This window comes from Lepidochelys kempii, chromosome 1 (assembly GCF_965140285.1).
Source record: "Lepidochelys kempii isolate rLepKem1 chromosome 1, rLepKem1.hap1, whole genome shotgun sequence".
NCBI classification, from domain to species: domain Eukaryota; kingdom Metazoa; phylum Chordata; order Testudines; family Cheloniidae; genus Lepidochelys; species Lepidochelys kempii.
In genome coordinates, this window is record NC_136380.1 from 12,497,907 (window position 1) to 12,524,446 (window position 26,540).

General features: G+C 42.7%; 1 protein-coding gene across 3 annotated transcripts; it reads right to left on the reverse strand.

The window, feature by feature from the left end:
- On the reverse strand, positions 1-26,537 carry PAAF1 (proteasomal ATPase associated factor 1). Of its 3 annotated transcripts, XM_073334531.1 has the most exons (12): positions 26,440-26,537; positions 26,082-26,122; positions 23,733-23,836; positions 22,289-22,378; positions 16,016-16,114; positions 14,864-15,014; positions 12,982-13,176; positions 10,064-10,155; positions 7,346-7,461; positions 5,019-5,101; positions 3,701-3,783; positions 1-519 (listed from the first exon to the last, which is right to left on the reverse strand). In XM_073334531.1, the coding sequence occupies exons 1-12, from the start codon at positions 26,484-26,486 to the stop codon at positions 442-444; spliced, it is 1,179 nt and encodes a 392-aa protein (XP_073190632.1). In that variant the 5' UTR covers positions 26,487-26,537; the 3' UTR covers positions 1-441. The 3 variants fall into 3 exon arrangements, with proteins under 3 accessions (XP_073190632.1, XP_073190641.1, XP_073190650.1); XM_073334540.1 differs by lacking the exon at positions 22,289-22,378; XM_073334549.1 differs by lacking the exons at positions 22,289-22,378; positions 26,082-26,122 and having other exon boundaries at positions 26,440-26,516.
- Positions 26,538-26,540: the final 3 nt, after the last annotated feature.

Consider the following 26,540-nt stretch of genomic DNA (forward strand, 5'->3'; position numbering starts at 1 on the left):
TGATCAAAAGTCAATCCCTTTATTTCAATCAATTCTGCAGTGTGGTCACCTCCCCATCTCTTGTCTCTCCAGCCCCAAGATCATAGTCTTGTTAGAAATACCAAAAATGTCCACTGCGAAATGCGAAAACAGTTCTGTAAATATATTTGCAGATACAGAGGGTCTTGCATTAACATCTTCTATAAGCTGCTTACTGGAAGAGAATGGTCTAAACTTTGGTTGTAATAAGCAGCACAAGATCAAGAATTCTATGTACAGTCTTGTTCTTAGATTTTATCACAACAATGTTCTCAAAGCTTATATATACACTTCATACATACTGTACAGTCCTAGAAAGGTAGCTTTGCTTTTATTGGGAAGTGCTACTTAGCCTAGGTTCCAAACCTAGCTAGATTTTAGCCTTGGTTCTTAGTTCATCTGTTTTCCACACACCACAAGTGGTCAGATGTCAGAAAGCTGGTATCTCCTCACCATCCCATCTCTGCAACATGTATAGACTTGTTTCTCCCATGTCGCTACCTAGAAGAGGGAAATGAAAATATTATTTAAAAATAAAACCTCTTACATGAACATCGTCCTCATCTGCTTTTCCACAAGTGCCTTAGTGCTTTCTCCTATGCAACCCTATATGAGTAGGGAAAAACTCCCATCCTCTTAAATCCACCCTTAAAACACACCTCTCCCATGAGGCAGACAAATCACAATAACTGGCCACTGGCAAGGTGAAAGACCAGCCGCGCTTGACAACTCACAATAGAAACATATCCATATTAAGCTAGCTCATCTTAATTGATTAGCCTCTTACAGAGAAAATGAAAAAGTGGAGAATCTTCTTACTATATGTTCCATTCTATGCATCCGATGAAGTGAGCTGTAGCCCACAAAAGCTTATGCTCAAATAAATCTGGTATCTCTGTGTTAACAATTGGAAATCCTACTGGTACCGCCATGGATAGGGCAGTTTGCTACTGACAGAAGCTCATGTACTTCCCCAAATGCTATATTATAGTGGATTCTGAACTCAGCAAAAGCCTGAAGAGAAATGGGAACATTTGAAAATGCAGCAGTTTCCCTGAAGGAAAACTGGAGGAAGAGTGAAGAAGACACATCAGTAAATCGTGAGCGGTCCTGTTGAACAGCACTGTTGGGCATGTTTCCTGGTCCACTAGGTATGTCCATTTTTCTTCAGATTTGCAATTATAAAGATGACTTTGTAACAGCGCTTGGGGTCTACAATGTGACAGCTAAATGCTTTATAGTTATTCAGCAACGACTCTTAGAAACAAGTTTTTTTGGGGGGGTTTGAATTGTTTCAAAGATGATGGGCTTTTCTGTCAGATCTGAGAGAGAAGATGGATTTCTTTTGCTCACGGATCACCACCAGTTAAAAGTCTGCAGGCCAAACTCTGCCTTTGGGTATGCTGGCCTACGCTGCCTTCAGGGGGTATACTGTTGGAACAGATGGCAAGATATGACTTTGCAATAGGGCTGTCAATTAACTGCAGTTAACTCATGTAACTAGATCAAAAAAATTAATAGCGATTAAAAAAATTAATCACAATTCATCGCAGTTTTAATCGCACTGTTAAACAGAATACCAACTGAAATTTATTAAATATTTTTGGATGTTTTTATACATTTTCAAATATATTGATTTCAATTACAACACAGAATACAAAATGTACACTGCTTACTTTATATTATTTTTGATTATCATTTTTACAGTGCAAATATATGTAAACAAAAGAAACAATATTTTTCAATTCATCTCATACAAATACTGTAGTGCAATTTACAAATATAGATTTTCTTTGTTACATAACTGCACTCAAAAACAAAACAAAAAGCAAGACTTTAGAGTCTACAAGTCCACTCAGTCCTACTTCTCGTTCAGCCAACCACTAAGACAAACTAGTTTGTTTACATTTGCAGGCGATAACGCTCCCCTCTTCTTATTTACAACGTCACCAGAAAGTGAGAACAGGTTTTCGCATGGGACTTTTGTAGCCAGCAATGCAAGGTATTTATGTGCTACATATGCTAAACATTCATATGCCCCTTGATGCTTTGGCCGCCATTCCAGAGGACATGCTTCCATGCTGAAGACGCTCGCTTAAAAAATAATGCGTTAATTAAATTTGTGACTGAACTCCTTGCGGAAGAATTGTATGTCTCCGGCTCTATTTTACCTGCATTCTGCCATATATTTCATGTTGTAGCAGTCTCAGATGACGACTCAGTACATGTTGTTCATTTTAAGAACACTTTCGCTGCACATTTGACAAAATGCTAAGAGGGTACCAATGTGAGATTTCTAAAGATGGCTACAGCACTCAACCCAAGATTAAAGAATCTGAAGTGCCTTCCAAAATCTGAGAGGGATGAGATGTGGAGTATGCTTTCAAGAATCTTAAAAGAGCAACACTGTGATGCGGAAAATACAGAACCCAAACCACCAAAAAAGAAAATCAACCTTCTGCTGGTAGCATCTGACTCAGATGATGAAAATGAAAATGCATCCGTCTGCACTGCTTTGGATTGTTATCGAGAAGAACCCATCATCAGCACGGACATGTCCTCTGGCATGGTGGTTGAAGTATGAAGGACATATGAATCTTTAGGGCATCTGGCATGTAAATATCTTGCGACGATGGCTACAACAGTGCCATGCGAACACCTGTTCTCACTTTCAGGTGACGCTCTGAACAAGAAGCAGGTAGCATTATCTCCTGAAAATGTAAACAAATTGTTTTTTCTCTGAGCGTTTGGCTGAACAAGAAAAAAGGACTGAGTGGATTTGTAGGCTCTAAAGTTTTACATTGTTTTATTTTTGAATGCAGTTTTTTTTGTACATAATTCTACATTTGTAAGTTCAACTTTCTGATAAAGAGATTGCACTACAGTATTTGTATGAGGTGAACTGAAAAATACTATTTCTTTTTTTCTTACAGTGCAAATATTTGTAGTCAAAAATAAATATAAAGTGAGCACTCTACACTTTGTATTCTGTGTTGTAATTGAAATCTACATTTTCAAATATATTGAAAAACAACCAAAATATTTATATAAATGGTATTCTATTATTAACACTGCAATTAATCGAGCAATTGATTTTTTTAATCGCTTGACAGCCATACTTTGCAACTGGAACCTGGTTATAAGGAGCGCTAAGCATCATCATCAACACTGTGGCTGTATGGAGCTAGATCCTAATCCAGTGCTCTCCCCCAGAGCTGTGTTGACTCAGCAGGGTTTATGGGAATAAAGAGTAGCAAAAACTTACTCTGATTTCTGAAATCAACAGATGAGATTCGGAATATGCGCAGTGGGCAGCTCAGCTGGGTAAGAACAGTGCCATTTTTACCGTCACTTTTCTAAATAGAATTGCCCTTTAAAATAAGACTTGAATGCAGAGGCAGGAGCCCCTAAGTTCTAATCAGAGCTCTCTCTGACAATGGACAAGTTACTTAACCTCTCTGCCTCAGTTTCCCCATCTGAGAGAGGAGAAATTACGCTAGGAATGGTTTTTGTAAAGTGTTAAAACTATTCAAATAAAAAAGTAAATTTAAAAATTCACTTCTCAAAAAGGTGCCAGCTCTGCCGGTTGCCAAATCACCAGACAATGGCGGCCATGGCAGAGTGCCACCTTCATTCCCCCTCGCTGTTACCCAGGGCAATAGTGAGCAGACCTAGCCATTACCTTGTATACAGGGTCACAGTCTGCTTCTGTGAGGTCAATTACGTGATCAAGATCTTGCTGAATAATAAAGCAGGTTCCATCACCTAGAAAAAACAAAACAGGTAAGGAACACAGAACTGCTTGCAAGATAAGACAGTCTCACAACTACAAACGGACGCAGATTGGCATAATACAGGCACCATTTTGTATCAGAGCCCAATCGCTGCTTTATATCATAAGACTGCAGAAGAACTGCACTTGTTACACAAAGCCAACAGAGTCCTTTGAATAGGAGTTGTGGGCTGCCAGTTTGGCCAGACAGACGCTCAAAAGATTGGGGTACTTTATGGAAGAGTCAGTTGTTTTGGGAGACCACTGCGGAATGATGACAGAAGAACATGAGATGTTAGGAAGTTAATGAAACACTGATTAACACTGTTCCCATTGTCACTTGTCATCCATTTGCAGTGGATATGTTTTCAAAGGGTATGTCTACTCTTGAGCTGGAAGATGTAATTTCCAGCTCAAGCAGATATGTCCACGCTAGCTCTAATCGAGCTAGTACGCTAAAAACAGAAGCCTAGCCATGGGGATGTGAACAGCGGTAGGGATTAGCCACCTGGTTATGATCCCACCGCTTGCACCCCTGCAGCTACACTCCTATTTCTAGTAAGCTAGTGCAGGTATACCTCCTCGAGCTGGAAATTACATCTCCAGCTCCTGCATAGACCAAAATGTCACTTGGACAGCCAGCTATCACCTTGCACCCCAACCCAGGAATTCACAGAGAAAGCAGAGCTGCATGATCGCAGTGAGACGTTGGCTGATCATATGGAGGGATGTGAACATAACCAAGAGGAGAGATAAGAGCAACTCCAGCTAGCCCTTTGGAAGCTCCCCTCCAGCACCAGACTGGAAACAGGTCAAGAGGTTAAAAAAAAAAAAAAAAAAAAAATAGATACGATCTAAAAGCTCTGGTCTTTGGTCAGAACATACTCATCACATCCTCTTAATTCACTGGAGGCCTGCTTCTGAACAGCCTGGTATAGTGATTTATACCTCTGCAAAGTGGGTAGGAAACACTCCCAACTCAGAACAGTAGCATTACACACCCATTTTGCAGAGCCGTAAGAGACTCCATGAAGAGCAAGGAAATGGAGAATCAGGTCCTTGTTTTATAAAGTGCCTTTCACAGTTCTTCTCCGCTTCAGAGGACCGCAAGCAGAAGCTGACGTGTCCACACACTGCAGAGCAATGTGCAGAAGCGTCTTACGAGGATGACGATTAAGGTAACCACACTGCAAAGTAAACACTGTTGCCTCAGGAACTCTTGTACTACCTTGGCTGGCAATAAATCCGTCTCTATAAGGGAGTAGACAAAGCACCGGTGCTCCTGATCTATGAATGATCTGAACTGGAGCCCTAGAAAAACCAGCAGAAACAAGGTCAAAGCATTATAATCAAAGACCACACTGTTGTACTGATTTAGATGGAATATATGGGCCAAAGGTGTTAACATAACCTGGTCACTGTTTAACATTAAATAGTGTTAAACAAGGCTTGGTATAGACCTCAGCCTTCTTAGTACCAGGGCAAACCCACCATTAAATATCCTTTTAACCTCTTATTAAAGATAAAGAAAAGGAAACACAGTCAACGCATTTGAAAGGTAAAATATTAAATAAGACTTTCATTTTAACAACATCCCTTGTTCCCCTTCTCTTTAGCTGGAGAGAGTTTGTAAAAGGAAAACTCCTTGTGTTTGACAGTCTCTTAGATTATATGAAAGATGGCAACAACTGTCCTTTGGGGAAAAGAGATATTAGTTGAGATGGGCTAGAGGTGTTGCTGTTAAGCTCTGATCCCATTTCATCCCACGTGATGACTGCGATTCAGCTGGAGCTGATGGTGATAGTGATGTCATCTGGGTCCCTCTCTCTGCCTTGGTCTGGTCAGGACAGGACATCTCTCAAGGTTAGCATAACAAAGACCGAGGGCCCCAGGAGATGGTGAGGGTGGCAGCCATGATGGTGAAGCTTGCTTCAGTACCCTGTTCTCTCATTTCCCCCAAAAAGTTTCTTTCTTCAAGGATCCAAAAAGGGAGTGGTGGGTAGAACAGACCAACCCCTCATTTTGTCTACCAATTAGGCCTAGTTTCTGACACACCAATTTTGGTTCATTAATTTGCAGACCCACATTTTCTTGTTCACAAACCCTGACTTCAACATAGTCCTTGAGTTATATCAGTAGGCTTTTTTGTTTTTGTGTCTGGTTTTCTTGCACCTATTTATAACATTCTTTACTAAAAATAAACTTGATCTATTTTTCACAGTTAATTCCCAAGCAGGCAAAAAGGTATACGCCCAACTGTCAGAACAATGCCCATATGCAATATAATAAAGAACAAGCAAATAGACCAGAGCAAGAAAGTTATTTAAAGATTAAAATCATTACAGTCACATGAATTATACAGAGTGAGATTGGAAAGCTGGTGGTTAGTCACCATGGACAAGGGATAAAACTGGAAAGATAGAGATGCATCCAGTCTGCAAAGCTCAATATTTTATCCTTCAGTGGATAGATCAGGGCAATGATTTCTCCAAAGGCAATTCCAGAAGATATAAAGGGATCTAAATGCTAGTTAGTTTGTAGGCATGCACCATGATTCCCTCCGTACAGAATTTAAAGAGATTATCCTTAATGAAATAGATGAAAGCTTGGAGATTTTCCAATAACAGAAAAGGAATTTTTCAGAAATTGAATGCTAAATTCTCGTGTCATCATCTGAAAGTACCATCTTGACAACCTCCCAAGTGGAATGTGCATTTGGCACGAATATAAACAAAGTTAATCATTGCATTGTACGTACGAGCTTGATGAAGAGCTTTCAGAAAAAGGAAACACTTGGCAGTGGGTAGATCAATTCAGAAATACTAAATTGGAACGGAGAATCATATTGCAAGTGGAATTCACCACTTATAAAGCATGTTATATCGAAGGCCTAAAGAATTAAGCTCATTGTCAGAGGCAGTGGGGGATGGGATTTCCGTCTGGTGGAAGGTGTTTTAAGCTGTACTGGTTGTAGAACAGCTGATAAAATGACGTGGTAGGAAAAAGTGCTGGTGCTTTGAACAGGTTTATATTTAACTCCTACATTATTGCGATTTTCAGTGCATGTCCAGAGCATCCAAAGCTTTGGATGGGCGCGCACACAGCATACAACCAAAATCTATATAAAGCAAGACAAATTCCATTCTTCAGCAGTCTATATAAAATGAATCCGTGTTGTAGTCTCAGTCCAGTTCCTAGCGGAAGAGAGTCTACAACAAAACCACCACAAACACAAGTGGCATCCTCATTGGTCATCTCTGTAGAGATGCCAAGGGCTGAATAGGCCAAAGAGACCAAGTTATTCTCTCACTTCTAGCAGGAGTCCCTTCAGATCAGGCCTGAAGCACAGAGGTAGGGCACTAAGGAAAAGACTGAACTGTAACGGACCCTGATACACCTGTTCTGTGGCTAAATTTAGGAGCCAGCATCCCAGGGACTCCTGCACTGCTGATGCTTGTGTTGCACCTGTTCTACAGTCACCATGGCTGTCAATTTAGCTCCTTTCACCAACGTTGAATTCACGGCTTTAAACACCTCACCACACTTGCCCCTCACTTTGTATTTCTGACATCCAGCTGATATAGATTTCCATCCTGAGTCCCTGCTAGGAGATAGATGCTTGAGAGGAAGGTACAGCAGTTAAATGCATCAGATCCAACGAAGAGAAACACCTGGGAATGAAAGGAGAGAAGACTTTAAATATCAGTTTATTCACAGGTAGCATGAAAGACAAAACCCACCAGCCTTATTCTTAATAGGAGTCCCAGGGAAAAGGGAACGAGTGATTTATTTAGGAAGTCACGGATACGGTCACTTCCGTGAGTTATCACAGACAATTATACACGACCTGTCAGAGGCAACATGGGGCTAACAGCTCTTTGCTCCTTCCCAAGACATCCAGAGGCAATAATGCAAAGAAAGCCTCCAGGAATGAGCCTGTCACACTAGCATTGGCAATATATATAGTTAACACTGCTGGGATTCCCCTGGAGAGATAAGGTAGCACATCATACAGAGACAGCAGGGACAATACTGGGCATATAATACCCTCCATGGTCTTCCTCCAGCCTTCATTGCAGGGCCTAGAAATCTCACTTCTCTCCCTGCTAATCTTGCAGCAACCTCCCTCTGTTTCAGGCACAACTGTGTTGGTGGAAGAGTCTTCTCCAATGCAGCATTTGTCATCTCTCCATTACTTTTCCAAACTCAGATGTTCTCCCATGTCTCTACCTCTTCAGTCTCTGTCCTCTATTTAAACTCTATAAGAGGATTTAAATCTGGCCCATGTTTTGGAAGTGTGTGTACAGGAGATACTATACAAGAAAGGAACCTGTACTGTGTAAGGCAAACATCTGTCCCAATACCAGAGACTGTACTTGTATAAGATCATTGCTACCAGTCTTAACATTTTGTGCAGAGGATCCACTGCCTCAATTTAGTCACTGGTGTGTAAGAGAACAAATATTTAAAGCCAAGTAAGATCATCAGACCTTATAAACCCATTCTTGATGCTTTATGGAGTACACTGGTATTTTAGCCCTTTGCTGCTTACATTAATCACTCTCTAGACAGAACTAGAGGAGTTGTCAAGGCAGCGTTTGCTCTGTGGCAGCAGTACTTGGTTTATGGATATATTCTGACCACTGTTTAAACCCTTGGAAAGAAGAGTTAAATTTGGATTATAACTACTGAGTTCATTAAGGGAGATGCAGTCTGAGATTTGTTCATTCCATAGATGGAGCTATTATGAAGAAGTCTTGCACAGCTACTCCCAGTTGCTTCTCCACATGTCATTACTGGTATGTCTGGCTTTTGGCACAAGCATATTCTAGGCCCCCACCTTCTTGAGGCTCTATCATAGGCCCTGCTATGCCATTACTACACACTTCCCATTCCTATTCCAGTTTGGGCTGCTCCAAGCCTGTCTCGCAAGTGAGAGAGAATCCCAGGCTCCCAGCTGGTTAGACCAGACCACCCACAGTTGACAGGAAGGCAGAAGGTACTGGTTGGTAGACCACAGGTCTCCATCTGGTAAGATGGCACAAGTGCTCGATAAGGCAGCTCTAGTAAGGACATTTTGGGGAAGGTGGCGTTATTGTAAAAATGAGACCTACTACAAATTCGTTGTTGCTGATCAGAGAAGAAGCCATCGCTTGGAGTGATCTCATATAGATTGTATGGAGGGTGAGTCAGATTGAATACATTTTTCCAACGAATTTTTGAAAATAATGTAATCCTTTTATGAAGGATTTTTTTTTTTATGAAATGTAAGAGATGGTTGCAAATTAACAAGATTATGCTAGGCTGATTTTACACTGGGCTTTCAAACGGAACAACAGTTTTTAGAAAGATTGTACCCATGTTTTTCTTTTTCTAGTATTACAATATAAAACCAAACATCACCATGCAGTTGAAAGGGGGAGGCCTTAAAATCCAAGGGAAAATGTGTGTGGACATTAAGAATTCCAGGGTGCTTTTCGTAAAACTAGGGTTTGCCGTGGTGTCCTTGGCCAAAATTCCACCGCCGCTCCCCCCACCTCCCCTACTTATATACTGTGTCAGTGACACCCCCCCCAGAGAAGGCTGTATTTCAGTGGTGCTGTCTGCATAATTTGCAAAAAGAAAAGGAGAACCTGTGGCACCTTAGAGACTAACCAATTTATTGGAGCAATTGGTTAGTCTCTAAGCTGCCACAAGTCCTCCTTTACTTTTTGCGAATACAGACTAACACGGCTGTTACTCTGAAACCTGTCATAATTTGCAAAGCATTTTGGGATTAGACACATGATAAAAAGACCATTTTGAACCTCTGGATTAAAATCTAGAACACAACATATGAAAGGGAGAAAATGCAAAGTTATAGCTCCTACCACACCTCTGCCCCTTTAGTGTTAAATTTATGTCTTAATTTACAGGTGTAATAGCCACATTTTCTGAATTTTGTAGTTAAAAATTGCGAACTTCTACTAGCAGTCTTTGCATTTAATTTCCTTTAGAAAAAGAAATGATTATACACTGAATGGAATTTGCTACATATCCTCATTTCAATGTGTAATCGCTGCATTGGTTTCAACGCATCACACTCCCGATATGCATGCTCCAGTACTGAACTGGTGCATTGCACACCTGTATGTTATGAAGTCAGGAGAAAAAGTGTATTGCAGACAGACATTAAATGAGTTCCAGATGCTTGTTAACATTTCATCTTATAGGTCAAAAGGTGCTAAGAGGTTTTGAATGGACAGTAGTGAACACGTCTCATGAGATCCTTACCGGCTGCCTGCTCTGTAATCCCACACCTTGGAGCTTTTTGTCTTCCCGAGCCAACAGCAGGATTTTCCCTTCTGTCCCAATTTCACGTTCACCTGTTAAAATTCTAATTGTTATCATCATTGGCAGTGATGCAAGGCATCTTGGCAACAGAATTGGGGATGCTTATGCTGATGGTACCAAAATCTCTACCAGATGCTCATAGGACATACCTCTTTCTACATGGAAATCCAGCAGGTCCCTTTGAGGTTCAGACTAGGACTTGGTGTGGCAAAATGTCTGATGATTTTGGGGTGGGAAAGGGGAAGAAAACACCCTTTTAACTAGGGAGGGAAAGGCAAGGAGATTCATGTACCAACAGACAATATACTCATTTCCAAAGGCCTCAATTATATAGAGCCTAATCTTACTCCTGCTGAAACCCACAACAAAGCTCCCTGTGGAGCAGAAGCATACCCCTAAACACCAAGAATGGCAGGGTGGACCAATAATCACACAGATACTAGAGCCAATGGAACCTCCTGCTAATTTTAGCCAATACATACATGTTAGATGTAATATACACCACACTAAATGAGTATTATGCACTTGGTATGAATATAATACCCGTTATAGATATATAGATATTGTGACGAAGTTCCTCCTCTACCTTGGTGGGTCTTGCGCTTATTGGCGGATTTGCTCACCTTAGAGATTCACGGCGGCCCTCAGTTTGGCCGTTTTCGTGAACCCACAGTCCAGGTCAACTCCTCCTGTGTCTAACCAGGAGTTGGGAGGTTTGGGGGGAACCCGGGCCCTCCCTCTACTCCGGGTTCCAGCCCAGGGCCCTGTGGAATGCAGCTGTCTAGAGTGCCTCCTGGAACAGCTGTGCGACAGCTACAACTCCCTGGGCTACTTCCCCATGGCCTCCTCCCAACCCCTTCTTTATCCTCACCATAGGACCTTCCTCCTGGTGTCTGATAATGCTTGTACTCCTCAGTCCTCCAGCAGTCCCCGTTCTCACTCTCAGCTCCTAGTGCCTCTAGCTCCCAGCTCTTCACACACATGCCACAAACTGAAGTGAAGTCCTTTTTAAACTCAGGTGCCCTGATTAGCCAGCCTTAATTGATTCTAACAGCTTCTTGATTGGCTGCAGGTGTTCTAATCAGCCTGTCTGTCTTAATTGTTTTTAGAAAGTTCCTGATTGTTCTGGAACCTTCCCTGTTGCTTTACCCAGGGAAAAGGGACCTACTCAACCTGGAGCTAATATATCTGCCTTCTATCACTCTCCTGTAGCCAAGGAAACATCTATACATGCTCGTGCTCCACACCCTGCACGTCCTCACCCTTGCGTCCCGCCCTGATACAAAATGGTGGGACCTCCTGCCACTTCTGGAGGGTGAGGAGCCCCGGTGGGCCAGCCTATACTCCACCTTGGTCCCGAGGCCCGCCGGGGATATCAGTTGGTGACTCCTTCATGGAGCGGTGAGCACGGGCGTATACTTGGCACGGTTCACCCCATTCCAGACACCTACCCTTTTTGCGGCGTGAGGGAAACCGTGGCACACATATACTTGGAGTGTGCCAGGCTGCAGCCCCTATTCCAGCTCCTAACGAATATTTTGTTGCGCTTTTGGTTACACTTCTCCCCTTTTTATTTATGCACTCCCTATCTGCGGCCCCACAAAGTCACGGGACCTCCTGGTCAACCTCCTCCTGGCCCTGGCTAAAATGGCCATCTATAAAACCAGGGTGAGGAGGTTGGCCAATGGAGTCTCCTGTGACTGTGGGGCCTATTTCCGATCCTCCATCCGTTCACCTATCCGGGCAGAGTTCTTCTGGGCGGCGTCCACTGACTCCCTTGATGCCTTTGAGGAGCAGTGGGCGCTGCCCGGGGTTCTCTGCTCGGTGTCCCCATCCGGTTCCCTTCGTTTGACCCTTTGACCACACTCCTGTCCCTGTTATTTCATTAGTTGTCCCCTGTAATCATTTGTGTCCAGGTCCTGTGGATCCCCCTCTTAAGCTCGGGGGGGGGGGGGGGGGAAGAGAAGGGAAGAGATCCTTTAGCAGTGGGCAGGCGAAGCACTTCCCGGATCCCAATAGGATCACTCTCCTGTAGCCATCTGGCTCGACCCTGTCACAATATGCACACACAAATAAATAAGTGTTGGGAAATTATGTTAACTAAATGTATTACACTCTCCCTATAGTTCCGTTCATCCATGTCAAAAATCCCACTGCACTTTGCAAAGCTGAAGTCAGCTCTGGCATTAAAAAATGGGAAGCCTGTCAAAGCTAAGAGACATGAATGTTGTGTCCTAGCATAGGCTGGGATGCCGCTCTACACCCAACTGATTTGGAGTGTAGTATCTAGAACAGAGATAAGAAAAGTATAGAACAAAACAACAACTGTTGTGAACTGATGGGCTGGATCTTCGTACAGACTTTTGTAACTTGTAAAATCATACTAGAAACACTACTAGCTGAAATGCCTGTCTTTGAAGCACAACTTCTGTGTAAACATAAAGGTCATACTGCGAGATAAGAATTCCTTCCCAGAAGGAGGATATGTATGTTTGCTTTTCATACTTTACTGCTTTGTCTTTAGACAATAAATTTGGCTAAGTTCAGTTATTTGGTCTCAGACATTTTTAATAATGAACTAGGAGTGTAGTCAAATAATTGGCTACACCTTTTAGTCTATATCATCCTCTGAAAAGGAACTGTATTCTTCAGCTTCTCTCAGGACTCCAGTGAGCAACCCTGATGGCCCGCTTCCCTTCCTCTTGAGAGTTTATGCTGTCAGAAGAGACCACTGAGGATGGAACTGCTGCCCTAGCGATGAAGGATTCCCCTCTATAACAGCAGTTACGTATTTTCCCTAGAGTCTGCACATGGTACATCTTTTTAAGGGAAAAAGAAAACCTCTCTATATTACTTACTAGGTGCTTTTTCAGGTGAGCCCAGATTTACTGTATTGTCAGCAACGCACAGAGCAATGCCATTCACAGGAGAACCACAATCTGCAACAACGCCTAGGCACGCAGATTTCCCACAATCCCAGAGGCGGGCAGTGCCATCTCTAGAACTGGAAATGACATTTCTTCCCCGATCCACAATGGCTGTGTCCAGGATACCTACACCAAAGCAAAGAAACTTCTCAGAAGGGTAGAAGTGAGGAAGTTACAGCAAGGTTGGAAAAAGCACCTATCTTGCTTTAAAAAGCTGGAAGGCAAGCACCAGAATCTCACAGGCAGTAGGCCAGTTGGGTGAAATCCCACTGGAGTTACATCTGCTTACACCAGAACTGAATCTGGCCCCTGAGCTAGATAACCCCATCATGAATTTGGACAGGTCAGTGATACTTGTGTATTCCAGATACAGCAACATGAAAAGCATGTTTCTTACCAGCTGTTAACATTCCCTTACAATTTTATAAAAAGAAAAGGAGTACTTGTGGCACCTTAGAGACTAACCAATTTATTTGAGCATAAGATTCCGTGAGCTACAGCTCACTTCATCGGATGCATAAAGTGGAAAATACAGTGAGGAGATTTATATACACACAGACCATGAAAAAATGGGTGTTTATCATACACATTGTAAGGAGAGTGATCACTTAAGATGAGCTATTACCAGCAGGACAGTGGGGTGGGGGGAGAGAAAACCTACTCTGAAACCTTACAATTTTATATCACTGTTGTTTCTAACATTTAAAGAGGTATATTTGAATAGTTACAAGGTTTAATTAACAGTCTGCATACAGAAGCAAAGTTCAAATGCCAGGGCTGTTTTTCAAACAAAAGTCAACTGCAACCAGACGAAACCAAATTTAATTATTCTAGCTGACTGCAGCTACTGAGACTCCTTGTGATCCAATAATGTATACAACGGATTAAGTCAATTTTGGAGACAACAGAAATCTGCTAGATTTCCTCTCATTGAAGCTCTACTACATTTCCTGTCAGATTAATTTACAACATTGTTGCAATACATCCACAAAGCCTTTTACACGTTTTAAAAATCCAAAAAAAGTCAAGTGAAAATTATGCTAGGTTCACTGCAGGAGTCCAGAAAGATACTGCATTAATATTTTGCTCAACTATTTCAACAGATGCCACTTAAGTTAGGCTGACTCAAGCTGTAGTGTAGACATAGCCTAAGTCACTCGGAGGCGTGAATAAACCAGCCCTCTGAGTGACATAAGTACCAGTGTGCACAGCGCTATGTTGGAGGGAGAGCTTCTCCCACCACATAGATACCATGGCCCACGGAGGTGGTTTTATTTTGCTATTCCTGTCCCCTGCCCTCTTGTCAGGTAATCACCCTCCCCTAAATTCAGCACGACACAACAGACTTCGTGCTCTGAGGCACAAACAGTGTCTTTACTTGTTTTATGAGGCACCTACAACATTGCTGGACATTTGAAAAATAACAGATCATCTGAAGCAACAGCGGTACAACCTTTATTATCTGAATGTCTTGATTAATGCTGAATAACCATTTATAATGGAAGGAATTTTCAGTGTAATCCATATAACCAGGGGATATCAGCCTATTTAGGACAGCAAGGAGTTCGACAGCCAACTGTACAGAGAAGGAATAAAATGCTACCCGACAAGAACAACTTCAGGTGTTTAGAATAGCAGCTGTTTTTGTCTGTGTTTTATATACAAATGCAGGGAGTCTGAAGAAGAGATTTGAAGCATCTAATGTTAATGCACAGCACAAAAATGTAATAGGCTGATGCTTGAACTTTAGCCCTCTGCTGTGATGTAATTATATAGGCAGCGGATTAAGCATTTTAAAGGCTAGTTTGTGTACCTCCTTTGTGACCTTTAAACGTTACTACACAGCTGGCATCTTCTGCTGACCAGATCTTTAGCTGGGCATCCATTCCCCCACTCAGAACCACAAGGCCCGACGGGAAAAACCTGCAACAATTCACATCATACACATGGCCTTCCAATAGTCTCTGGAAAAACAAAGAACTGCATGCTAGTTCCACTGTTATCACCCCGATGCCATCCTGTATTAAGTTATTCAGTACTAGAAAGCACACAGTGTTTTTACCTAAATCGTGGACATGGTCAAATCCCCCACGAACACAGCTAATCTTCTACAGTGGGATAAGTTCAAAAGCAGACAGTGAACAATTGCGCCGTAGCTACCATCACTTTTAACTATGCCTCCATGTTTTAATATTTGCAAAAAGAAAAGGAGTACTTGTGGCATCTTAGAGACTAACCAATTTATTTGAGCATGAGCTTTCGTGAGCTACAGCTCACTTCATCGGATGCATACCGTGGAAACTGCAGCAGACATTATATACACACAGAGACCATGAAACAATACCTCCTCCCGCCCCACTGTCCTGCTGGTAATAGCTTATCTAAAGTGATCATCAAGTTGGGCCATTTCCAGCACAAATCCAGGTTTTCTCACGTGAGAAAACCTGGATTTGTGCTGGAAATGGCCCAACTTGATGATCACTTTAGATAAGCTATTACCAGCAGGACAGTGGGGCGGGAGGAGGTATTGTTTCATGGTCTCTGTGTGTATATAATGTCTGCTGCAGTTTCCACGGTATGCATCCGATGAAGTGAGCTGTAGCTCACGAAAGCTCATGCTCAAATAAATTGGTTAGTCTCTAAGATGCCACAAGTACTCCTTTTCTTTTTGCGAACACAGACTAACAGGGCTGTTACTCTGAAACATGTTTTAATATTGGCACTCATCATCATAGCCTCTGAGCATCACTTCCCTTGGGAGATTATGCCACAGTCTATTAGATCTTTGACCTCAGAAGTGAAATTTACGCTAACGTCTCACTCAAAGGAGAACACCGTAACCACACTGGACCTCAGTGCACAGTCACTATTAGTTAGGAGCCAAAGCTAGGGCCGGGACACTATAATCTATGAACTTGAGACAAAGAAATGTATAAGAACCCAAAGATAGAGCCAAAGTTCTTACTCTTATTTCTCCATTAGCCGCCTGCCAGACTTTCATGGTTCCATCGGTGCTGGAAGAGACGCCAAGGCCCCCGCCACTGGAAATATCAATGCAGAGTATCTGTTTGGAAAGACAGCACCAAATAGTTTGAGCATTTTGTGTGACCCTACGAACACATGCTTATTTTGCTCACTCCCGCAAGGGAATTTTGCATTGAAGGAGACCTGCTAACCAAAGCATTCAGTAATAACACCTATATAGAGATAGATATTGCAGATTTCACCATAGCACCTGAGCAATCATAGTCAATCACTTCACATGCATAACTGAACAATTCTGGTCTGATAATACTTTCCACATACAAAGCACCTTTCATTTGAGGACCTCAAGACCTTTTACAGACATTGGTCTCAGATGTTAGGAGGCACTCATCGAGAAATGTTAAGAATATGTTTAACAAGGTCTTGGCTTTCTCATTTAGTCTAACCAGAAAAAAGGGTTGTCTCCCTTTTGGGAGGGAAGGGGGCTTGACAGAAGGGAGTAGGTAGCTTAAATGAGTGTTTTCTGATTAAGTTGTATTATACAGACAGACATTCTGTGTCTCTCCCTCAAGGACAAGCTGCTGGTATGATCTGACCTGAACCCAGGCTTCAGACCTATTGACTGACTGGATTATCTGACTTGATTAACCTCGATTTCTTACAATTTGGTGGCATTTACAAGCAGAGGCTTTGCTAAATTTTTCCTCTGGCTCAGCTCAGAATTCTGCCTGGGCAAGGAGATGGAGTGGATTTTGAAGGGCAGGTCAGCAGCATGTATAGATAGCAATAATTACATTTCAATTGGCAAGACCAAGTTTTTGGTTGCCCTGGGTTGAACAGAGGCCAGGATTTTTCTAGACTGTAGGCATAAGCCCCTTTTTGCAAATAAGAAACTGAAGTAATGAGGTTACGCAACTGGCTCAAAATAACAGTCAGTAGCAGAGCTTAGACTAGAACCCTGACGCAGACCTTTGCTCTCATTACTGGACAATATTCCCTTCCTTACGCTATATGGTACCTAAGCGTAGCCTCTTCTGTTTAACTCCCAGTGCCATGAAAGGGCATTGTGTTTGCGAGCATAGGAAAACAGATCCAAACCTGCAAAAGATCAGGTTTGAAATACTCAGACACCCAGCAGCCACAGCCTTAAATTCTAGTAGGGCTGACTTCATCCTCATTAAGTAGATAAACTGACTCCCACACAATTTACCACTTTTTGTGACAGCAAACATTTGCCTTATATCCTTTCACAAATTTCTCTTTCCCTAAAATATTGTGCATCACTGCTGTGATCTGGTAAATAGATTTCTTCTACTCTGAAGGGGGCTGCATTTTAGTTGTGGATGAAGTAATTTTGTAAGGCATTGTGTAATCATATCACTTCGCCCACTGATAAAGTACAGCTACTCCTGGGGTGGAATATGACAGCTGGGTAACAGATTGTATCAACAGTGAACAGTTAAGGACAAAACTGTAAGAATAGTCTTCAGCTGAAGGAAAACAGAACATAATTACTCAACCTGGAACTCTGATAGAGTAAGGCCTTCGCTCCAGCATCCCAGTAGAAAAGGATATGGGATCCTTACTACTCACAAGTAGTCAGCACTCAGGTTTTATGTCTTATCTAAAAGAAAAGCTCATCTAGTGGCATCATACTGAGGCATCAATTCGATACCAACTCAGAATGAAGAATGCCACCTAACGATTTGCCACCACGTTTTCCCTGGTTTCCTATCCAAGCAATGACCAAGCCAAACTCTGTTTAGCTCATGAGCTCTGACAAGCAAGACCACAGCTAGGGGTGACATGGCTGCACACCAACAGTACTCCATTACCCATTTTAAAGAAAAAAGTGAATTTGTGGATTGCTTTTGTGTTTAAAACTACTTAAAACTCATATAAGAGCTCTGCTGGCTGGGGCTATTCACTGAAAACACAAGTCAAATCAGACAATAATTTAGCACGATTTGATCACAGAAATGTAAGACGACAACAGAATAACTTCACAAACAATTCCAATCCTCTCAGCAGTAATACACTACCTCACAATGAAAGGATTAGAAATTGCAAAGCACTCTCAGCAGACACTAAAAGGCACAGTGTTAATGTTTGACTAATTCAGAAACTAACAAGGGATCAATAAGCAGGCTGAGGTAATGTGCGTTAACTCAGACCCAGATGCAGAGGTAGAAGTGATAACTGTAGCTTATAGTGTATCTGCTTGAAACTCACCTACCTAATAATAGACATTTACCGCAGTCTGTTTTCCAGAGCCAGCAATCTGCAGCCCATCACCCTCATTCAGTAACACTCAAAGCACAGGTTTCAGAGAAACAGCCGTGTTAGTCTGTCTTCGCAAAAAGAAAAGGAGTACTTGTGGCACCTTAGAGACTAACCAATTTATTTGAGCATGAGCTTTTGTGAGCTACAGCTCACTTCATCAGATGCCTACAGACAGCCCTGCAACCTGAAGCAAATACTCACCAACAACCACATACCACACAACAGAACCACTAACCCAGGAACCTATCCTTGCAACAAAGCCCGTTGCCAACTGTGCCCACATATCTATTCAGGGGACACCATCACAGGGCCTAATAACATCAGCCACACTATCAGAGGCTCGTTCACCTGCACATCCACCAATGTGATATATGCCATCATGTGCCAGCAATGCCCCTCTGCCGTTTACATTGGTCAAACTGGACAGTCTCTACGTAAAAGAATAAATGGACACAAATCAGATGTCAAGAATTATAACATTCATAAACCAGTCGGAGAACACTTCAATCTCTCTGGTCACGCAATCACAGACATGAAGGTCGCTATCTTACAACAAAAAAACTTCAAATCCAGACTCCAGCGAGAAACTGCTGAATTGGAATTCATTTGCAAATTGGATACTATTAATTTAGGCTTAAATAGAGACTGGGAGTGGCTAAGTCATTATGTGAGGTAGCCTATTTCCCCTTGTTTTTTCCTACCCCTCCCCCCCCCAGATGTTCTGGTTAAACTTGGATTTAAACTTGGAGAGTGGTCAGTTTGGATGAGCTATTGCCAGCAGGAGAGTGAGTTTGTGTGTGTTTCCGGGGGGGTGGGGGGGGGGTGAGAAAGCCTGGATTTGTGCTGGAAATGGCCCACCTTGATTACCATGCACATTGTAGGGAGAGTGGTCACTTTGGATAAGCTATTACCAGCAGGAGAGTGAGTTTGTGTATGTGGTTTTTGGAGGGGGGTGAGGGGGTGAGAGAACCTGGATTTGTGCAGGAAATGGCCCACCTTGATTATCATACACATTGTGAAGAGAGTGGTCACTTTGGATGGGCTATTACCAGCAGGAGAGTGAGTTTGTTTGGGGGGGGCGTGGGCGGAGGGTGAGAAAACCTGGATTTGTGCTGGAAATGGCCCAACTTGATGATCACTTTAGATAAGCTATTACCAGCAGGACAGTGGGGTGGGAGGAGGTATTGTTTCATGATCTCTGGGTGTATATAATGTCTGCTGCAGTTTCCACGGTATGCATCCGATGAAGTAAGCTGTAGCTCACGAAAGCTCATGCTCAAATAAATTGGTTAGTCTCTAAGGTGCCACAAGTACTCCTTTTCTTTTTGCAAATACAGACTAACACGGCTGTTACTCTGAAACCTGTCTTAACACAATCTCACTTTCTTTTAATACTCCGTTGTAGAGATGTGAAAATGCTACTTTACCCAAACATACTGTGCATCAACATGTATTTTCACAAAGAGATGGAGAACATTTATTTTTCAGCTTCTACTATAGCATTTTCTATAGCACCTATTATCATAGTATCTAAGCACCTCACAAGTAAGTTAGATCTGTATAGCCAAGTCCCTCGCAGAGTGTACAGGTTTCTGCTCTTCTACCTTCTGTGGCAGAACAGGTTTCATTTGGGATAGACGTTTTTTAGTTTCTTTGGGTAAGCTTTATGTAGAGTTAGATAGTCAGCCAAACCAAAGGCTGATGTTTCCAGCCATGTGCTCCTTTCCAATGCCAAAATGAAAGTCCCAGATGAAATTCAGCTTTGCCATGTCACTTAAGAATGTGAGCAGCTCCCCAAAATAGAGACTGCAGAACAGGGAGGTGCAGGTACTATATGGGAGTAGAGGAGGGGGAGGAGCAAATTAAAAAGCAGAAATATCCCACAAAAATAAGAATTATGTTTAAATAAAGAACAAAGCTGGGGCAAGGAGATGGACTGGAAGCCCAGGAAAGTGAGGAGTCCTCTGTTTATCCACAGAGCAGACACAGTACAGGCAGCAGTAGTGTGACCTAACCCACACTGCCCTGCCCTCACACCTAGCCCCGGAGCTGGAGGGTAACTTTAAGGGGTGAAAGTAACTCATTATTCATAAACCATTCAACCCTAGCCTCTCTGCTGAGTCTGCCAACAAGGGGATTATGTACAGCTGTTACACCATAGACACTAGAAAGGCCAAGTTCATTTTCTCTAGGACAAACAGCCACCAATTCAGCAGCTTTGCCACGACAAGCTTGGTCTGGCCTTGAATTAGAGACCTAGAGTTGAAGAGCTCCATACCATTCCTAGCCCCCTAGCCCAGCCTGTCATGCTCTCTAGTGTTGTAATGATTTCTGCTGTAATTCACCCATCTTTTCCCTTTATGATGGAAGCTGCTGGGGGACTGGAGTGAGCAGAGACTGGAGCTAAAGTGCAGGATAGAGGAAAACAGAGAAAACAAGAGCCAGCCAGAGGAGACTGTGGGAGAAGGGCATCCTTCCCACATTTTGGGCAGGTACCATGTCACCCCGTATGTTTGTACAGGACCTGTCACATTGGTCCCCTGTTCTCACTGGGGTCTCTGAGTGCTACTAGAACAAAAAATAAAGCATCTCAATCTCTCCTTTTACTGACACACAAAACAAGGCACCGAGGTGAAGTGACTTTCCCAATGGTCACACAGGAACTGTGGCCTAGTCAAAAACCAAATGCTTGTTGCCTGATTCAGTCTTGTCCTTTAACCACTAGGCCATGCTGCATCCATGGGAAAGTAGGCCAAAAGTGATATTTTTGGAGCCCAGTTATTGAAGGAAGGGATATGGAGTAGCATGGTCACTGTGTAGGGTGAATGTAGTGCCATTGTTGTAGTTACTTCAGGAATTATTGCAGTAAATCCAGCGGCACTCTGCTGACCCACAGAACTGCTCCTGTCAAAGAGGTGAAGTATCCAGTTGTCAAAGAGCAATGCTCTCCTATTATTTATGATTGAGTACAACTACAGTACCTGAGACCGCTGTTAGGACCAGAGCCCCTTTGTGCGAAGCACTGTACAAATAAGCATACAGGAAGACATGGCCCCTGCCCTGATGACATTATTTGAGTTTGGTTGCATATTAATGTAATGTAACAATAGGGAAAGTGAAAATCTGATGGTTCTACGAAAGCGGCAAAGAGCCATAGCACCTTATAGACTAACAGACGTACTGGAGTATAAGCTTTTCTTCAGATGCATGTAGTGGAAATTTCCAGAGGAAGGCATAAATAAATAAATATATGTATGCCTGCCTCTGGAAATTTCCACTACATGCATCTGAAGAAGTGGGTATTCACCCACGAAAGCTTATGCTCCAATATGTCTGTTAGTTTATAAGGTGCCACAGCACTCTTTGCAGCTTTCACAGATCCAGACTAACACGGCTACCCCTCTGATACTTGATGGTTCTACGTCACTGGAAAGTTTGTTTTTTCCTTCTTCATTATAACTGGCCAGTTCCTTGTAGCTGTCACAGTAGAATTGGATCTCGAGAAGGATTCCAGGGACCAAAGTTTCCAGAGATTTTTACCAAGAAAACCAAATGCCTCTCTGTATCATATGTGACTGCTTCATGTATTTTTTAGGGGTGTTGGATGGAATTTAACCACAATTAGATTAGATTTACAGGTGACCCAAAAAACAGCAAAATGCAACAGCACCCTATTCTTCCATGTAACTAAAGGGAATCTCTATTTTAAGCTGCCCAAAGGATTGCAGAATTTACTTTGGATTGTTTTCATACACCACCCCTTTAATGAACTGGAGAGACCAAGTTTAAAGCTAGAAAGTGGAAATACTAACTTAATTCCAACCTGATTAGAATAGTTTTTTGCTAAGTTTCTATGCAAAGGCATGTTTTACTCCATTTGCTTAACTGGTCTGCAACAATTACAGACAGACAAAGAATGTTATTAACATTCAGCTCTGTGTATCTCTAATCACTCAGCAAGATTACTTACGCTTTTTTGATGAATTCTGCAAAAGCTTGTGTATGGTGCCAAAAATTTTGTGGAAACATTTTCATGAGGGCAAGAAACAAGTATGCTTTTCTAAAGGAGGGGACGGAAAAAGATTACAATATTGTTAGAATTAATTGTACAGAACTATAACATTTACAGTCGTCTTACGTTCATGTACAGATGGAAAACAATCTTTACTATCCCTTTACCGCCTATCTACTCATTTTACTGACTCAAAAACGTGCTTGTTCCCATTAGTATTGCAGAGGCAAGTCAGTTATAGGAGAACACGCCTGATGTGATCAATTTACCTCATCACTGCCTACTGCAGGGTTTCTTGCACCGTCCTCTGAAACAGCCACTACTGGCTACTGTTGGAGACAAAATATGGGGCTAGATGGACCACTGGCCTGAGCCAGTCTGACAACCACTATGACTTTTTGTTCTGCTTTATGCACCAGAAACATCAGCTGACTTCCAGTTGGAGGATTTTTGTCATCAATGACATAAAAAGCAGAAAAAGCACATCTGGATTTTCAGATTCCTGGCTTAATCTGTGGAACTGGCAGACAAAAATATTTCTTGATTAGTAAAACCTAGTACATTTAAAATCTTGATCATGAAAGGTGTTGAGTATCCTCAACTAGCACCTCTCAATATTGGACATTGGATCTGGATCAGTGAAATAAGAGAAAGCCTCCAGATTTTGTTTTTACGCAGTTATGTATCTAACCAATCCATATTTACAGTAAAATTGCAGATAAAGCCATGTAGGTGGCTTTGCAAAGCAATTGCTGACATATGAAGATACAACAGGCTCTGATTTAAGGACAGTCATGATTTGTGCATAAAGTGCAAGTGACTTCAGTCTATAGGAAAACCTGATGAATGACTCTTACTAAAGCTTGAAGTTGCATTTTCATCAAACGGTTTTCTTTCCATGCATGCTTCAAATACAGATTAATCTGACTGGAGGATAGCAGCAAGCACAGCCAGGGATCAAGATCCATCAAGCCACAGAAGATATAGAATCCACAACCTGGTCACACACCACCAAACTTCAGTATATTTAGAGAGCATTCCTCATAGTAGTAGCTAAGTGCCAGTACACCTCAGTGGACAAAGTACTTGGCCTTTCACTTTTAAGATCATATTTTAAGATTAAAGATTTTAAATGAAAAAAGTTTGATGGCCTCTTTTCATGTCTAGAAGATATTGGTCCAAAACCCACCACGTGCAACTAAATTCAAGTGGTGCAGTTACTATGTCTAATCAGGAAATATTGTTAAGCACTTTCTATGCGAAGGTTCAGATCATAAGGCAGTACATGGAACAGCACACTGTGTGGCTGGCATCTCAGTAGTGAATGACTGTAGCATTTTAATTTTGAGTAGTAGCTACTTGCTGACCCTTCAAACATACAAATACACTGAAATAAGAGTACCTTGGTTATTTCATTTACAACAAATCCTTCAGAGGCTGAGATCTCTGGAATCCCATCTGAGCCTACTCCCTGGCATGTCAGGCTGCCATACAAAGTAGGTTTCCCTGCAGTACAAAGACATATTAAAGATCAGAGAAAATGATGATTTAGCATTTTACACACTTCACATGTAACTATAATCCTGTATTTATTTTTGGCCTTCAGCAATTTCAGTGATACACAGGCAGCCTATTCAGATCCAAAATCTAATCTTCCTTTATGAGGTTTTTTTTTTTTTAAATTAAACATTCAATCACTAAGTGAGATTCAATGGGACAAAGGCACTGAATATATCTGGGAGAAAATTCATGAACATGATTGATATGCCCTGTGTATCAGGCAGAGAGGAAGGTTTAGAATTCACGGATCATAACAGGTGAACAAGGAGAGTAAGAATGGGAGCTTTTGCTTAACTCAAATGGTCTGACGGGTTAGTAAAGAATAAATTTGACCAGACAAGCTTAAATGCTTTTTTGAATCACAAAGTTAGTAGATTAAAAGAATGCAGTAGATATATTTTAATTTAACCAAAGCAGTTGATAGTATGTCAGGAACACTTACTTGGAAAAATTAATTCACTTTAGCTTAGATAGGAACGATGTCATATGGCCTGAAGTTTGCAGATGACATTAAACTAGGAGGAGCTGGACACAAGAGTAAACACTGACCTAACAAAAAGGGCCTGGACACAGGCAAAAAATAAAACAGGATTCTGCTTGGAAAACTCCACAAAACAGATAATGTTCAGAGATGCAAGAGTGAAGCCAGACAGCAAATAAGACAAGTGTGGCAACAAGGAGAAGGTTATGAGTTCAGGCTGCATACAAAGCAGCATCACATCATATCACAAAAGGCAATAGCTGTTCTCTATAAAGACACAATGTGACCAAACCTGGAACACCATGATCAGTTCTGGGTATGTTCCAACTAAGGTATTGACAAATTGGAGGGTGCTATGGAAGAGCAATATGAACATGGGGTGGGAGGGAGAAACATTCTTAAGGGTCCCATTCTAAAGTAAGTTCTTATATTACCCACCTCTCACCGTCATAGCTGATCACTCTCCAGACTGCATGAAGTGATGTAACTAACACTTATTACATGTGATTCATTCTCTCTCACTTCCTTTCACCAGGAAAAGCATGTGCAGTACAGGGCTGTGGTTTATTAGGATTTTTTACTTATAAATCATACATGCTGCTGTGAGTTTATGTTAGAAATGGCAGATCAAAGCAGCATACACGACATTTGAAATAGAAGGTGGGCAGGTTTGTAATAGTCCTTAGTTTCTGGGGGAGTTTATTCCACAATCTGAGACCAGCCCCTGGGAAAGCACAGTCCCGTACATATATGAGCTTCACTCTTATGGTAGAAAGTTCCATTGTGTCAGAAAAGCAGAGTTGTTGACTACTCTCTTCATCCCTGAACTTTAGGCTTTTAGATATCCAAGGCCTAGACCTTGAAGATACGGACCAAGATCTTGTACTTGATCCCATATTCTATAGACAGAAAATGCAAAGAATGGAGGACAGATGCAGTGGGCTTGCAGTTGCCCGTGTTGATGAGGAAGTGTCCTGAAGCCTTCTGTACTACCTGACATTTTCTAAGAGTTGATGGTTTCGTGTCCAGGTATATTGCACTACTGTAGACCAGATGAGAGATGACAAAGGCATGTATAATGGAGGTCAAGTTATTGCCACTAGACAGCATTACTTGCGGATGCCGCTATGTGAGGTAAGCAATGAAGAGAAATCCAGGTACACACCTAAACTACAGGCTCAACTGACCAATTGTAAATTTGTACCTTGAATGAACCAAAAGGACTACACTATGGGTGCAAACTCTGATGTAACAGCGGTTTTCCCTCTCTAAGATTTATTCTTAAGAGCTCAGCAGAAACATGCTGTGGTTCACCCCAGCTCCAACTCCCCTGAAGGAGAGCAGGAGGGCTTCATGTGTGCATCCAGACACCCAGCTCTGAGTTTCTTGGGTCAGGACAGGACTCCAGGTGTTTATACAGTCTTCCTTTGGGGCCACTCTCCCGGAACACAGAACAAAGGGCAGGGCAAGAGGTGAAATCTGGCTGCAGAGAGCTTGGTGGGGGTGTCATTCCAGGCTGGAGATCTCACCACCCACACATTCCCATTTTCCAGGTCAGGTAAAGTGCTTCACGGGGAGAAGACACACCCCTACATGGCCCCCCCAGCTCCATGTATGATGCATCATGTTACGTGCAACACCCAGCTCAGAGCCAGGAAGTCTCTTCCAGTGGCAGGAGAGGGATGCTGAAGCCGGGGAGTCGCCACTCACCTGGGCTCCTACAGCTCAGCCAGGCTTCACCTTCGTTCCTCCTGCAGAGAGGCACAAAGGGCCTGTTAGCTGCGGACAGGACCAGCAGCACCGGGGAGGGGACAGGGCAGCCAGGAAGCACAGAGGGAGAATAAGGAGAGGGGGGCGGCTGTAGGGCGGCGGAACGGGGGGCCGCCCCCAGGACAGAAGGGCTCCGGCGTAGGAAGTGTCGCTGCCGGGGGTGAAGGGGGGTCTCGGGGGCGGGGGAGAGTTGGGGGTCGCCGCCCAGGAGCGGGAGGGGGGTCGCTCCCCGGGGGGGGGGTCTCTGGGGAGGGTACCGCGGGAGTCATTCCGGGGGGGGGGAGGGGCCGGCTCCCACCTCAGCACCTGGTTCCAGTCACTCTGGATCCGCACCGTCGCCGCCATCTTCCCTCGGCACCGGAAACGCCGCCTCCTGACCCGGAAGCGCTGGGGGAGGCT

Coding starts and splice junctions, on each gene's coding strand:
- PAAF1 (XM_073334531.1), bottom strand. CDS start 26,486: ATGGCGGCGACGGTGCGGATCCAGAGTGACTGGAACCAGGTGCTGAG. Junction 22,379..23,732: donor TTGTAAATGAAATAACCAAG/GTACTCTTATTT, acceptor CCCCTCCTTTAG/AAAAGCATACTTGTTTCTTG. Junction 3,784..5,018: donor CGGATTTATTGCCAGCCAAG/GTAGTACAAGAG, acceptor TGTTTTTTCTAG/GTGATGGAACCTGCTTTATT.